The 14,337-nt window shown below is 38.1% G+C and overlaps 3 protein-coding genes across 4 annotated transcripts in view; all 3 read right to left on the bottom strand.

The window, feature by feature from the left end:
• Positions 1-14,337, bottom strand: part of LOC120773042 — a 364,532-nt gene that overhangs the window by 116,785 nt on the left and 233,410 nt on the right. The window lies entirely within an intron of this gene.
• LOC120773043 (early boundary activity protein 1-like) lies at positions 3,073-5,014 on the bottom strand. The gene has a single exon (XM_040101973.1). It carries the CDS (start codon positions 4,958-4,960, stop codon positions 3,884-3,886), a length of 1,077 nt encoding a protein of 358 aa, XP_039957907.1. The 5' UTR covers positions 4,961-5,014; the 3' UTR covers positions 3,073-3,883.
• Positions 9,980-10,858, bottom strand: LOC120773055 (protein insensitive-like). Its single transcript, XM_040101989.1, has one exon. The coding sequence runs from the start codon at positions 10,856-10,858 to the stop codon at positions 9,980-9,982; it is 879 nt and encodes a 292-aa protein (XP_039957923.1).

The raw sequence follows: 14,337 nt of genomic DNA, 5'->3' as shown, positions 1-14,337 counted from the left end.
AACGTCTTGCAGTATCTGCGCATTTTGAAGCTATTTTAATACGAATTTGACGTTCGGAATAATTAAGGATCGATTTCATAAACTAAACTACATCTTGTCTTTTGCTAGGATCTAATTTTTCCAGTACGGTCCGAATAAGTAGGCGAGAGCTTACCACTTACAGTGGATCTGGCAAGAGTTTGGCGGTCGAATAGTGTTCCGTAATATTATATTGGTAATATTTCCAAACCATCACTGCATTGGTTGCCATAAGCTGTATCAAGCGCTCGCTGAAGGAACGGAGGATCTGATGTATGAAGCATTTCTTTCAAATCAAATGATAGATACTCGTGTTCCGTGTGATCCTATATCAAAGCCATCACCGGACTGGTTGGCAAAAAATGTATTAAGCGCACACTGAAACGACTCTTCTGGATTAAAGGTATTTGATGTATCTAAATCGTCCATTGGCTCCGCTTCAATACTTGATGTTCTGGTAAGACCATAATCAGCATCGTTGATACTCATTCGGTTGGGTAACAATAATGCCAGATCATTGAAGTTCAGTTGCCTTCTGATTCTAGAACTTGTTGTTGTGTTTTGCTTATCCTCTTGCTCTTTTTTTATATCTTGCAATCGCAAAAGATCATCAACCAAGTCACGCTTTCCGGGTTCTGGGTGCTTTAACGGGTATTGTGGTATAGTATGTACCATTGGGACTTTTACTTCATTTTGCGAACTGTCCTCCTCGGCTAATGTTATGTCTTCGCCTCTTCTTAACCTTTTGATATGCAAGTTGAATTCGGCTTCGAATTCTCTTCGGCGTTTTAAATGCATTTCTATTGATTCAAATTTCTCGCTTTTTATTTGAATATTGCTGTTCGCAAAGTCCATAATTGCAGAGTAATTAAAATGTTGATGTTTCAGGGACGATAGTTGGGAATGTTATGATGGTGAGCCAATAAAATTTGTCGCATTTATACCAATTTGGTATTATTTGAAAAAAAAAAAGAGAAAAAAAATTACAACTCTACGACTTTAAATTTCGCTCCAATGTGAATAGTACCAACTCTAATAGATAATTTTCGCCCTCAGTCGTAAATCAGCAAAGAGAAGCAGCTTTGGAATATATAAAAGCTTAAGCAATAGGGTTTAGTCTCTCAAAAACTCTCCCAGCGACGACGAATGCTGGTTTTAATTTCTTAATCTCTCATCGATTTTCCCCCTAACTTCGTTGAACGATATCACAGAGCACCAACCAGCCATTGTTTTTGTTGAAAAAGTCTGAAAGACAAAAAACAGATTTCAACCAAGAAGTTGATCAAGACTTGGACTGAGAACTCCCTTAGCAAGGAGGCCTGATAAACCAGAGTAAGAAAAGATATCAAATTGTTGTCGCACTAACCCTGTGTTTATGTTCTATGACAGCCGCTTTTGTTAAAGACAGTTACAATGTCCCGGTGCCTTTAAAAATGAGTTTGAGAAAGTTTTGCGGATTCCTGAATATATTGAACGAAAATATTTGTACGCAATTGAATCGTGGCTTATTTATTTTGTTTGTTTTTCAATTAATAGTTACATTTATCTTTTTTGAGATGTTAATTCCTCCACTGTGAATTGTGTTCAATGCCCAATAGGACAGTCCTCTCACAGGGCTAGCTTGGCATTTATGACAGCTTGCGAAATTAACGTTCTCCAACGAATACGACCGTAGGAATGGGTAGTGCGTTGAATGTGCGCTCAGTGACTACCATGAAGCCGACCTGTTTAGCTTTATTAAAGTTAACGTGGCTACAGTTGTCCATAGAAATAAAGTCGAGGTGTTTTTTGATCACGATTATTATGGATAGATGGTCCAATACGAGAGTTAGTATAGATCACCAGGTTATGCTGTTTACCAGACCACCATTAGCTATTGTGATGAAGGGTAAGCTACTACAGTTGTCCCTAGAAATGAAATCAAAGTGTTTTTTGGGCTCAGCGTCGCCTGACCTGATAGCTATTTCCTGACATTCCAGGGTAGTATCCCTGCGGTTGATGCTTAGTTTCTTCATTTATGGTTCATAAGTTCAACTATCTCTTCGATGTTGTTCGTTGGTCCGTTGCAATTCAATTGCAGTAATCAGGTTTATCGCAGTATCACGTGTAGTGCTAAGGTCGAAATACGTCAGGAAATGACAACAGCCAGAACAAGAACAGCATCCGACTGATGTGATCCGATATATGACACACGGCATAGACTGTGCGAAGAACTAGGAGTTGCTTTGTGGCCCTCGTACGGAGAGCGAACCGGGATGAAGGCTATGGTGGTAGGGGATTGATCAGACTGGGACTCATGCTGTCTAGCTGAGCTCGAGCTGTGTGCATTTTGCACAGCCGTTGAGGCTGTCGTCTCATTAGTGCGTTGGTAGCATGAGGTTAAATAACATGTGGACCACTACCTATGAGCATTAAGACCTGAACATGTCTTAAGATGGCTTCAACCATTGCATGAATCGCATCTAATCAAAATATAAATGCAATTTTGGTGGAGCCTTTTCGCGCAAACGCAGCAAAAAATTCATGCAGGCCGGGTTGGACTTAATGCCAGCACTGATCTGGAGGATACAGAGCAACACTTCTGCTAGGTGTTGCTCTACTGATGACAATAGTACTGTGTTACTTGACGATTCAAACAGGGTTAGATCGTCGAAATGACTGCCATGGACGAATAAAATCTTTACTTCCGTCGTTGTAGAGCCGACTGTTTTGGAAATTGAACTAGGAATTGGCGGTTTTGTATCTAGTCGTAGTCGTGGGTTTATGGCGTGGCCTCTTTAAATTAAGTGGCGTCTTGTTGAAACTAAATGTCGTCGAGATCACAAACTTCGATTTATTCAGGTCTCCACCGAGGGTTAAGTTCTCTCATTTTTAAAAATATGGACAGATAATTCTACACGAAACACACCAAACCTTGGTTTTTCTGGATGAAATGATAGCTCTTGAATCTTTGTCAAAAAGCGACAATTTTGCTTGAAAGGTACCTCTGAAATCGATCGCTGAATAAAATTTGGCACGAAAACGTCGGATCTTCTTGGAACTTTTCACGAGCCCATAAGGCGAAGTGTGGTCGCTTGGGAAGTTCAAGCGGTTCACACTGTATGCTTTCAATTTAAGCTTCACACGACTCATGTATAAAAAGCCACTGAAAAAAGTACCTATACTGGGACCAACCGTAACTTCAAACTTGTGCCGTACTAATAAAATGTCACCGGAGTTTCTTTAAGGTTCCTCATCCTCATTCGAAACCCTGATATAAATTATATGACGCTGGGTCGAGTTTTCGGCCATTTTTATTCATTTTAGGCACAGAGATACACTATTATGAACGCGTAAACCAAGAGTCATTAAGATATCTGAACTTTTACTGAAGTTAGTGCTAGCACGGACGGACGCAAAACATATAACTATATAACCCTATATCATATTCAATTAGTTTTAGGTGACAGCCACAACCTTTAGGTGAATAAAGCTATTAAACTTTGTAGCAACATGTTGGGGGGAAAAGAAATTCGTATAAAATAGTACTTAGATGGGGCTAAAAGAAATCTTGACTGGATTCAAATTCGCCTAAAAATATGCTTTAAAACATAGTTGGAAATAACTTTTTTTTTTTAATTTTAATGAAAACATTAAACAGTACATAAAACGCAATCAAAGCACATACTAAGCATTATACAAACTAATTTTTTTATTATTTTTTTTAACCTCACTTTTAACGTCTTGAGTTTGGCTCAATATCAATTATTATGAAATAAAATACACATTCCTTTGACATCTTAATCCCTTAACCTTAATTGAAAAACTACAACTAAAATTATACTCACATATAACACAACATTCAGACATATATTTAGTTAAGCTACTAAAACAATATTCCCAACTTTCGCTTGGATAAACTATATCTTCGGTTAGCTTTACTAGTATCCGCGCATTTCATAGTTATTGCATTGCGAATATCACGTTCTTTTGAATGAAATGCGCGTTTCATAAAATATATTATATCCTGTATTTTGCGAGGGTCTAATTGTTTCTTAACTGGATGGTCCGGAAAAGCAGGCGAGGGATTACCAGTTAGAGTGGATCTGGCAAGAGTTTGGCGGTCGAAAAGTACAGATAGAAGCGACCGCGTGGCAACTGATACTCCTGTCCAGTTAATTTTTTTCAAATCTTCTATAGATAGCCACGTTCCATGAGGTCCTATTTCAAAACCATCATTGGATTGCTTGCCATGGACTGTATCAAGCGCTCGCTGAAGAAACGGAGGGAGTGATTTATATAGAAGCGACTCCGCTGAATTTAATGTGTTTGATGTGTCCAAATCGTCGATTGGCTCCGCTTTAATACCTGATTTGTGGCTAATACCATAATCAGCATCGTTGTTACCCATTCGCTTGGGTAACAATAATGCGAGATCGTTGAAGTTCAGTTGCTTTTTGTTTGAAGAGCTTGTTGTGTTTTGCTCAGCCTCTCGCTCTTTTTTAATACTTTGAAACGGTAAAAGCACATCAATCAAGTCATGACTTCTTGATTTTGGTATACCCTTCAAGTGTAGTGGTATCTGTATCATCGGCGCTTTTACTTCATCTTGCGAACTCTCTTCTTCAGCTATTGCTAAATATTCGCCTCTTTTTGATTTTTTTGCATGCAAGTTGAATTTGGCTTCAAACTCTCTTCGGCGTTTTAGTTGCTTTTCTGCTACGGACGAACCCTCCTTATAAGATTTTTGTTGACTTTTTGATTCGCACAATTCTCTTCGGCGTTTTAATTGCAAGTCTGCTATGGATGTACCCTCGTTATCAGATTGTTGTTGTTTTTTTGATTCTGACTCGCTTCGGTCAACGCTTTCTTTTGATTCCGCCTGGTGCGGCAAATCAGGTGTTATTTCTATTGATTCAATTTTCACGATTTTTATGTCAAAATTGCCAGCCGCGGAGTCCATAATTGCAGAGAATTTAAAATGTTGATGTTTCAAGTACGATAGTTGGGAATATTATGATAGTGAGCGAACAAAAGTTGTCATATTTATACCAATTTGATATTACTTGAAAAAAATGAGAAAAAATTACAAACTCTAGGACTAGAAATTTTGCACCAATGTGGATAGTGCAAACTCTAAGAAATAATTTTCGACTTTCGTCTCCAAAAAGGAAAGCAGCATATTTGAGTTTAGAAGTATGAGAAGTTTAATCAATATAATATAACAAAAGCGGCGCCGCACTACATCACCTGAAACCCGCAACGTTGACGACTTCCTATCGTCATCGTCATCGGACGAAAGCGAAGACTTCGCCCCTTTAAAGAAAGAAGCCCTCCACCAATACGAATTCTCCGGAAGGAATCGTAAGAAAAGCTTAGCTCCGGTCTACGTAAAGCAGATATACGTATCCCGTCCGCCAAAGTCATTTCAGAACCCATCCTGGTTTACTCCGAAACCGTCGACGGGTTTCGCACAATCACAACATACCTTAAACGAACAACTACGACCAATCCATCAGGACAAGAATTTGTTTGTCGTCATAAGAGGCGTCCAGGAATGCATCGACGACCAAACCATTCTCAACGAATTGAAAATGAAAGTTCCAGCGGTGAAGAGCGTACACCGCATGCGCAAGAGCCCAAAAATCTGGCCCCTAATATCTGTCAACATTGATGCCTCCCTTCCCTTATCGTCTTCAATATACATATATCTTGAAGACAATCGGTGGCCTCAACATCAAAGTAAAGGCCAAAAGAAGTTCCAAAATAACACCACAGAGCCTCCGCTGCCTTCGTTTCGGCCACGCGGCGAATTACTGCCACACCCCCTGGGACTGCGTTTTCTGCGCTCGCGCCAATGTCACGGCTTCATGTACTCTTAAAGAGCAGAAAGACGCGAAACTCACTTGCTTCCACTGCAAATGACAATATCGCGCTACCTATCTGGGCTGCTCTAAGGTCCTAAAAAAACATCAAAAAAGGCCGCCCCCCAAGATCTCCAAGGCTCTTCCACAAAAAGCCACTCGTCCCACAGAAAAGACCACACCACAACTCCAATCCCAAGGATATCCTCTTTCTTACGCCGAGTTTGCCAAAAAACGCAACCAAAAACCATAATCCTGTCCCGAATATCGCTTCTCACCTTGAGAAACTTTTTCGGGACTTCATCATGTCCACCTTCTTCAAGACCTAACCGTGGTCTAACTGGAACGCCAATGAGCTCACTACACCCAAAAAGACAGAAGTCGTCCAAATCCTAGAAGATAAATCGATGGATGTCGTTTGCATCACTGAGACTCAAATCCAAGCGCAAAAAAATTCCTATACATCACGAACTTCACAACCTACAAAAACTCCAGCATCAAGTGTCTTGCCTCTCAGGTGCAAGAAAACTGATCGATTGAGAAGATCCTTCCGTTCCCACTTAAATAATTGTTCGTGCTTTGCTTTTTTAGCGTCAAATTCCACGGAGGGCTTCTTGCCGCCAAACTGCTCTTTCTCCCTCTTCACCACATATTCATAATAATCTTTTGATTAGCTTTCTATTATGTTGTAAAAGTCTTCCTCTACTTGCGTTGTAGTTGAAATCTCTCTTCTTGAGATCATTCTGATAACGAAGTGCAAATTTTACCGGTTTATACACAATGTTGCGTATGGACAGGTCCTCAAGTTGAGCAGGTAAATTTTGCATCCAGTTTCCTGCAGTAATATCAAAAAAAAATATTTTATCTCATTTTGCATCCGCTCTCTAAGAAAAGATTATGGTGTAAAAACTTTAAAGTTTTTTTAGAAACGGTAATTTAGTTGTGGAATTAAGACAGGGGGATTTAAAAACTTTCCACTAATGTTCACTATATATGGACGCTATGGACTTGGCTCCCTCGAAGAAAAGCTTTGTTTTAATTTTCATGGTACTTTTAACTTCAGTGCTTATTCCTAATGACGCTAAGACACTTTTGAAAAGTTGCTCGAGGTCACTTAAACCTTTATACGCATTTTTGTTGAAACCGTATTTTCAAAGTCGGTTGACAAAAATTTTCTCAAAGAATCGTAATGAAATTTAAGATAGGTCTTCGAGATAAAGTTTACAATGTCTTGAACGAAGGACTTTTTTCAATTACAACCATTAAAAAGACAAAAAAACTTCGAGAAATGTCCATCAAACTTTACAGTTTTTTGTTAAACTTCAAATTTAAGTTTTTTTTTTTTCGTGTGTCCAATACCTTTACTTTTACTTTACTTTTGATGATCCCGTAAGAAATTCTGCTGTCAACGCGGAAGCACTCTTTTACCGAGAGACTGCCGGAAATTGCTTTATAATAGCGAATGTTTGAATATTTTCCGACGAAAATTTCACAAAATCTTTGTAAAATATGTATTTTTGGAATAGTAAGAAGCTTCTTTTGTTATTGATCTTCTTTCTTTTCTGCGTCATATGTATGGCTCGTCCGAGGTTTTCGATTTTAGAAAGTTTACGTTCGGAATCTATTTGTTGAATTGTAATTATTTGTCGCCTCGATGTTCTTACTATACCATAATTCGCAGCCACTGAATATTTCTTTGACTCACTTTTAGAACACTGCGTTTAGTTTTTTACTAAAACAGCTCCTGTGATAAACATGAAGTATATGCTCCTGAAGCCTTTACTTTGTTCTTTATTGGTTGTACTTTATTAATGTAGGAGATCTTTAAATTCAGTGAGTTCCTTGTTAGGCTTGTTGGACCCTAAAATATTAAATCAATGCTGTATGTTTAATATCTTAGCGTTTGTTGGGGAAAAAAAGAAACGAAATTCTATTCTTGAGTGCGACATTTTTCATTCTGGTTCGTATTTAAACTTCAATGACTTTATATATAATTTTTAAATCTTGAAACGGTTTTTTCTTCTGACGTGTAGTTGTCAATGAGGCAATACTTTTTCGGGGCAGGTCCTTCGACAGCCGTTACTTTATTTATACTTAGTTTAGTTGTTAGTTTTTAAGAAGCAGAACTAAGTTTGCAAATCGTGTACCATAATTGCACCAAAATAATGGTTCAATTGGTTTACCACCTAACCGAATCCCACAAAAGACTAATTTCCAAGTGAAATCCACCGTTTAGTGGATCAACCAGCCCAGCAGAATCGGTAATTTCAGCCGCTATGGACCAACGAGAGCTGCCCCCGCCACGATGTCAAAATCGTGATTCGCGACCTTAACGGCATGATAGGCAAGGAATGTATCTTTGGATGATATATTGAGGTTAATCGACTTTGCCGGGAGCCTAAATATAGTTATCTGTAGTACAAAATTCCAGCATAGGAAAATTCGTCAAGCTACCTGACTGTCGCTGGATCCAAAAGCCACCAACCAACACGTCTCCAATATGTTAGACGGGCGTACGCACCGAGGTCCTAACATTGACTCTGACTCCTAACGTGTTCCAACCAAAGTACGCACCCGCCTCTATGCAGCAAAAAACGCACGTCAACAAACACAAGGAAGGTTCGACGTCGAGAAGCTGCAATCACAACAGACAGCTGAGCCATTGTGTACTCGACTTGCGTCTTGCTCTCTGAGCGCACTCATCAGCATTTGAAGCTCCTCACGTACAACTTCAAACGAAGTCATTGGGTTTCGGAAAAAGCAAAAGAATAGCTGGTACGATAAGGAGTGCCGTGAAGCAGTGATAAAATAACCTCACAATGTCACAATCGACCATAACACGTGCGGTATGGGATAGATGCCGAGAGTTGAAGAGGGAAGCGAGACGCACTTGCAAACAAAAAAAGAGAGAGGCCGAATTGCGTGAGCATAAAGAGCTTGACAAGCTGGCCGACAGGGTAGTGCTCGAAAATTCTATGAAAAAATGCGCAGACTAACAAAAGGCTTCCTGACCGGAGAATACCGTTGTAGAACTCCAAAAGGTGATCTAGTGACTGATGCCCAGTGTATATTGAAATTATGGAGGAAACATAACACCAAGAGATGGTGAACAGGTACAAACATCAGCTTTTCGACGATTTCAAAGCTGCTTTTGATAATTCGAAAATTAGCTGACTTTATGCCGCGATGTCTGAATTTGGTATACCCGCAAAACTAATACGGTTGTGTAAACTGGCGGTGAGCAATACCAGAAGATCCATCAGGATCGCGAAGGACCTCTCCGAGCCGTTCGATACCAAACGAGGTTTCATACAAGGCGACTCCCTATCGTGCGACTTCTTCAATATATTGCTGGAGAAAATATTCGAGCTGTTGCCTGAATAGACAAGGTACAATATTCTATAAGAGTGTACAGCTGCTGATGTACGCCGATGATATTGATATCAGTGGGTTCAACAACGAAAAATATTATTGAAATAAAATTTTGGTTGACGCTTTATGTCACGTCGTGGGCTTGTGACGTGGTTTCGAAAAGTGTATCATTTACACCGCTGACCTATTTTTTGTGGGGTCATGTGAAGTCGCTGGCCTAAAATGATAAGGACGAGGCGCTAGGCTCCTTGGAAGAGAATATTCGACGAAATGTTTCTGACATACGGCCTGATCGTTGCAAAAGGTGGTCGAGAAGCGCCAATTTGAAAACATGACGGCAAACCCTTATCATTATAATAAAGCTAAATTTTTGGTAATAACATTAAATATTACTTCTTTACGAAAACCAGATGTCTAAAAAGACATATCTATAGACATACATTACTTGTATGTGTTTTGTAAATTTTCGACCCAACACTTGAGGTAACGGTAATGCAAGAAATAAGTTTAGTAATTTTTTCGGATTTTTGGAGATTCATATGGTATACTATATAGTAAGATCCATTGGCTTAATATATGAGAGAGTATAACTTTGAATGAAGAAATGCTAATACTCCTGCTTAAGGAATAAGATAGTTAGAAAGGAAAGCTTTTTAAATATTCATACGAGTCAGATGTGTTTTTAAATTTTTCGGAACTACAAATAACATTCACACGTAACATAATACATAAATACATTTGGGTTGCTAAAACAATTTACTCGATAAATGATTCATAGCCGCACACTTTTGACTTATTATTATACGGATTTTACCTTCGGAACAATCAAATTTCTGTTTCAAAAAATATATTAAATCCTTAACTTTAAGCGGATCTAATTGACCTTTAAGTGGACAAATGCGATTCTGCAAACTTCCGAAAGAATTGCCACTCAGAGTATGTGTGGCAAGTGTTTCGCGGTCGAACATTAGATCCAAAAGTGATCGCGTGGCACTTGATATGCCCTTCCACTTAATTTTTCGCAAATCTTCTATTGGTAATCGTGTTCCATTCGGTCCTAGTTCAAAATCAGACAACCCGCCATTGGTAGAGAAGACTTCATTCACATTCGCAATATTGGAAAGTTGGTTTTCCTTATTCCGTTCCTTCACCTTATTAAGTGCTTTCTGTACTAACGCCGTGGGAGGTGCGGTGCGGACACTTTCTTGTAAATTTGAGGTATTCAATGTACCCAATTCGTCGATTTTCTTCCCGTGTAAAACTGCAACGAAATCTTCAAAGATCGGTTGAAGAGCCATAGATCGCATAATCTCATCAATGCTGTTATGTTCGCCTAACGCAGAGTCTCGTAACGGATACTGTGGTATCCGTATCATTGGTGGTTTTACCACACTTGGCTGTGCCTCTTCTTGAACTGTTATATTTTCGTTTGGCTTCGACTTTTTTGCCATCAAATTGAATTCGGTTTGCGAATCCCTTTGGCGTTTTGATGGCAGATCTCTTTCAATGGGTACTAACGGTGGTGGCTCATTCACAAAAGCTAAAGTCAAATCAAGTGCTATTTCTGTCAATTCAATATTCTCGGTTTCTAATACAGTATTATTCGTACTGGTCGCGGTGTCCATAATTGCAGCGTGTTTCAAGTGTTGATGTTTCAGGCTGAATAGTTGGAAATGTTATGATGATGAGTAGAAAGATTTATCATATTTATACAAATTGGCTTTTATGGAAAAGCAGAAAATATGATAGCTTTTTTCCTTTGAAAATACGAAATAAAAATATTAAGAAGGGAATAAGAGAAGAAAATTAATGGATATTGAATTCAGTATCTGAAAATGGAAAACATTAGCAACCAATCTAGGAGATATCATAAATTATTAATTCGGAAAGTGTGTACTGATTTTAAGAGACAACTTCTCACGCTTCAAGGTCACTAGGCACACTTCGTTATATTTTGATGTATTTCCAGGCACTTCAGCTGAATTCAGTTTAAAATGTGAATGATAGTTGTATATAGCAAATGTGTACAAGTGACCATGATTACCTCAAAAACTTTTACAAGAAAAAAAATATTGCGATGTTCATTCTGAATCACATTTTATAAATTTAACTTGAGTGGAATGAACTGAATAAAACCTTAAGCGCAAGCTGTCAAAAACATATGTTTTTAATGCAACTAGAGTTGCCATGCTGTTACAATTAGTGAAAATATTATAATGTATATCTGATTGTAGCACCTTTCTAGTTCTAGTTTTAATTATAACTTGAATTTAACATTACCTAATAAATACTATATATCAGCATTCCTTTCAAAGCGAAGAAGTTATATGTTCGAAATTATATTTCTTCGGTCGTAACAGAACCTGTAATTCAAGACTTTTCTCTTCATTACTAGTTCTCATTGTAATTAAATAAAGCGGAACCCTGGTCTTGAGCTCAAACAATGGGGGTGGAATGGCTTGAGAATAAAACTAAGTGAAGTAGAAACTGTCGGTTTTCTCATTTCTCTTATCTCTTGGAAACTCAAATGTAAAGCATAAACAAAAACAAATACCAAAGCAAATAAAAAAGTATTCCTGCAATAACAAAAACACAAAAATATTGTCTGTTTTAGTTTGCACTTCTTCACACTAGAGTTAAAGAAAATCTAAAAGAGTAGACAAGTTGAGTTGTTGGTAGAACTGCACGACCTGGCAAAGTGATTTGGAATATTCTGAAAAAAAGTGAAAAATAAATAAATAAAAATAATAAAACCGGTTAGCGAGACCAGAATATCCTTCACAAATAAAGAACTTTTTATACAAGAAACTGATTTTGTTCTGTCATTTTGTATGGCAGATATATGCTATAGTGGTTCGATCTCAACAATTCCTTCAGATATTATTACATTGATTAAAAGAAAGACCACACGACGACTTTATTCCGATCGTTCAGTTTGTACGGCCCAATATCGGCGGCGGAAACCAAGAAAAAAACTAAAGGCCAAAGGATCTTCCAGTACTACCGAGGAAGGGTCTCAAAGTTTTCAAAAATCGACGCTGTTAATCCCATTATATCAGAAGCGTATCCGATGTTATTCGTTGATGTTGAATACATCATCACAGATTTAGAACTGGAACTACAACAATTGTCAAGTTCAAAAGCTACTAAGTTTAGGAGCTACTCCCCCCAATGTAATTTCCCCAAAGGCGTTTTTTATAAATTTGTTTGGAAATATGTTTGCGGTAATCGACGGAGCAGTTCTTTCCAAAAAAGCGTTATAAATTCTGGCAATCAGCGGATTTATTAACGTAGATATGGGTTCAATAAATTTAATATTTAAAAACCTTAATTTTTAGATTTTAAAGCTGCATTTGACAGCACAAAAAGTAGCTGCCTTTATGCCGCTATGTCGGAATTTGATATCCCTAAAAACTAATACTACCAATACCAAAAGCTCCGTCAGTAACGGGAAGAACCTCTCTGACCAGTTCGATACCAAACGAGGTTTCAGACAAGGCGACTCACTATCGTGCGACTTCTTCAATCTACTACTGGAGAAAATAATTCGAGCTGCAGAGCTGAATAAAGAAGGTACAATCTTTTATAAGAGTGTACAGCTGCTGGCGTATGATGACATTAATATCATTGGCCGTAAGAACTACGCCGTTAGTTCGTAGATAATTTCGTCTATCTTGGCACCAGCATTAATAGCAATTCCGAAAGCTAAAGCATAATACCTCTTGCCAACAGGTGCTACTTCAGACTGAGTAGGTAATTGAGAAGTAAAGCCCTTTCTCCCCGAACAAAGACCAAATTCTACAAGTTACTCAACAATGACGTCCACTGACTAACAGGCAGAGGTATGGACGATGACAGCATCTGATGAGCCGGCTTTATGAGTCTTCGAGAGAAAAGTTCTGCGGAAGATTTATGGTCTTTGCGCATTGGCACGACGACACTGACATATGTAGTTTAGCGAATTTAAAGACAGTGGTTACGCTGGCTAGATCATGTCGCCGAATGGACGAAAACACTCCAGCTCTGAGAGTATTCGACGCTATATCCGTCAAGTCAAGCGGATGAAGGGGAAGACTTCCACTCCATTGGAAAAGCCAGGTAAAGAAGGACCTGGCTTCGCTTGGAATCTCCAATTGACGCCAAGTAGCGAAAAGAAGAAATGATTGGCGCGCTGTTGTGAACTCGGTAAAGCGGTGTTTACGCGAATAAAGATGACGATTTCGTCTGTTCCAAGTCTGGACCATATTCGAACATATTTTTAAAGTGATCTAATCATGTGTGAAGACGATTTTTTAGCGTATTTTTATTAGTGGGGTACCAGACATGTATTTGAGGAAGTTGTAATTGCAAATCTGAATGATCGATTTCCTCAGATGCCGCTGTTGTCGTGTTCCAAGGAGTTGCTTTATTTCTGTTGACATTTTGTTCTTTACCATTACTGTTCATTTCAGTTTCAAGTTCTTGTTTCTGTTTTAATTGAAAAGAGACCGAGGTCAGCATCTCGTCATCAGTGGTGTTACTGTCAGTAGTCGCTCCATTTTGTCTTATATAAAAACCCATATGGTTTGGTTCTACCACCTCGTCTACGTCCATATATCAAGTTTTTTAAATGTCAGCGGTTAAAAGTGAAATGCGCATAAAAGTGACAAATTTGCCATATTTATGCTTTTCTTCAGAAGGTTGAGCTTATTATTTTTTTAAAAGGTATTTTTATTTAAAACAAAAATATGTAAAAATTAATAATTTTATAGAAGTCTTCGAAAGCTCTATTCAAAAATCATCTCCATAAAATATTTGTATATATTTTTTTCGTATATGGGAGTCGAAAACAGACTTAGCTTCAACCAAAATGATCTCACCTTCTTATAGAACATATGTTCTGTAGAAGGCTGAGCTTATTGCTTTGAAATTGTTATAATCAAAAACATATTTTCTAAACTTCTATTATTATATGTGTGAGAAGAAATTAGATTTAACTCGATTCAAGAAGGACATAACCTTAAATAGCAAATTCATATCATACCTTCGTTTTCTAATTAAAACAAAAACAAAATACACCTATTGTACAGGGGAAGTCGCGCGTTGAAAATTTCTCAACAAATAC

This window comes from Bactrocera tryoni, chromosome 3 (assembly GCF_016617805.1).
Source record: "Bactrocera tryoni isolate S06 chromosome 3, CSIRO_BtryS06_freeze2, whole genome shotgun sequence".
In the NCBI taxonomy this organism is placed as follows: Eukaryota; Metazoa; Arthropoda; class Insecta; order Diptera; family Tephritidae; genus Bactrocera; species Bactrocera tryoni.
Note: the sequence above shows the minus strand (reverse complement) of the source record. Positions and strands in the feature narration are given on the sequence as shown.

Excerpts from the sequence above, each read along its gene's own strand:
- LOC120773043 (XM_040101973.1), bottom strand. The coding sequence starts at position 4,960 with ATGGACTCCGCGGCTGGCAATTTTGACATAAAAATCGTGAAAATTGAA.
- LOC120773055 (XM_040101989.1), bottom strand. The coding sequence starts at position 10,858 with ATGGACACCGCGACCAGTACGAATAATACTGTATTAGAAACCGAGAAT.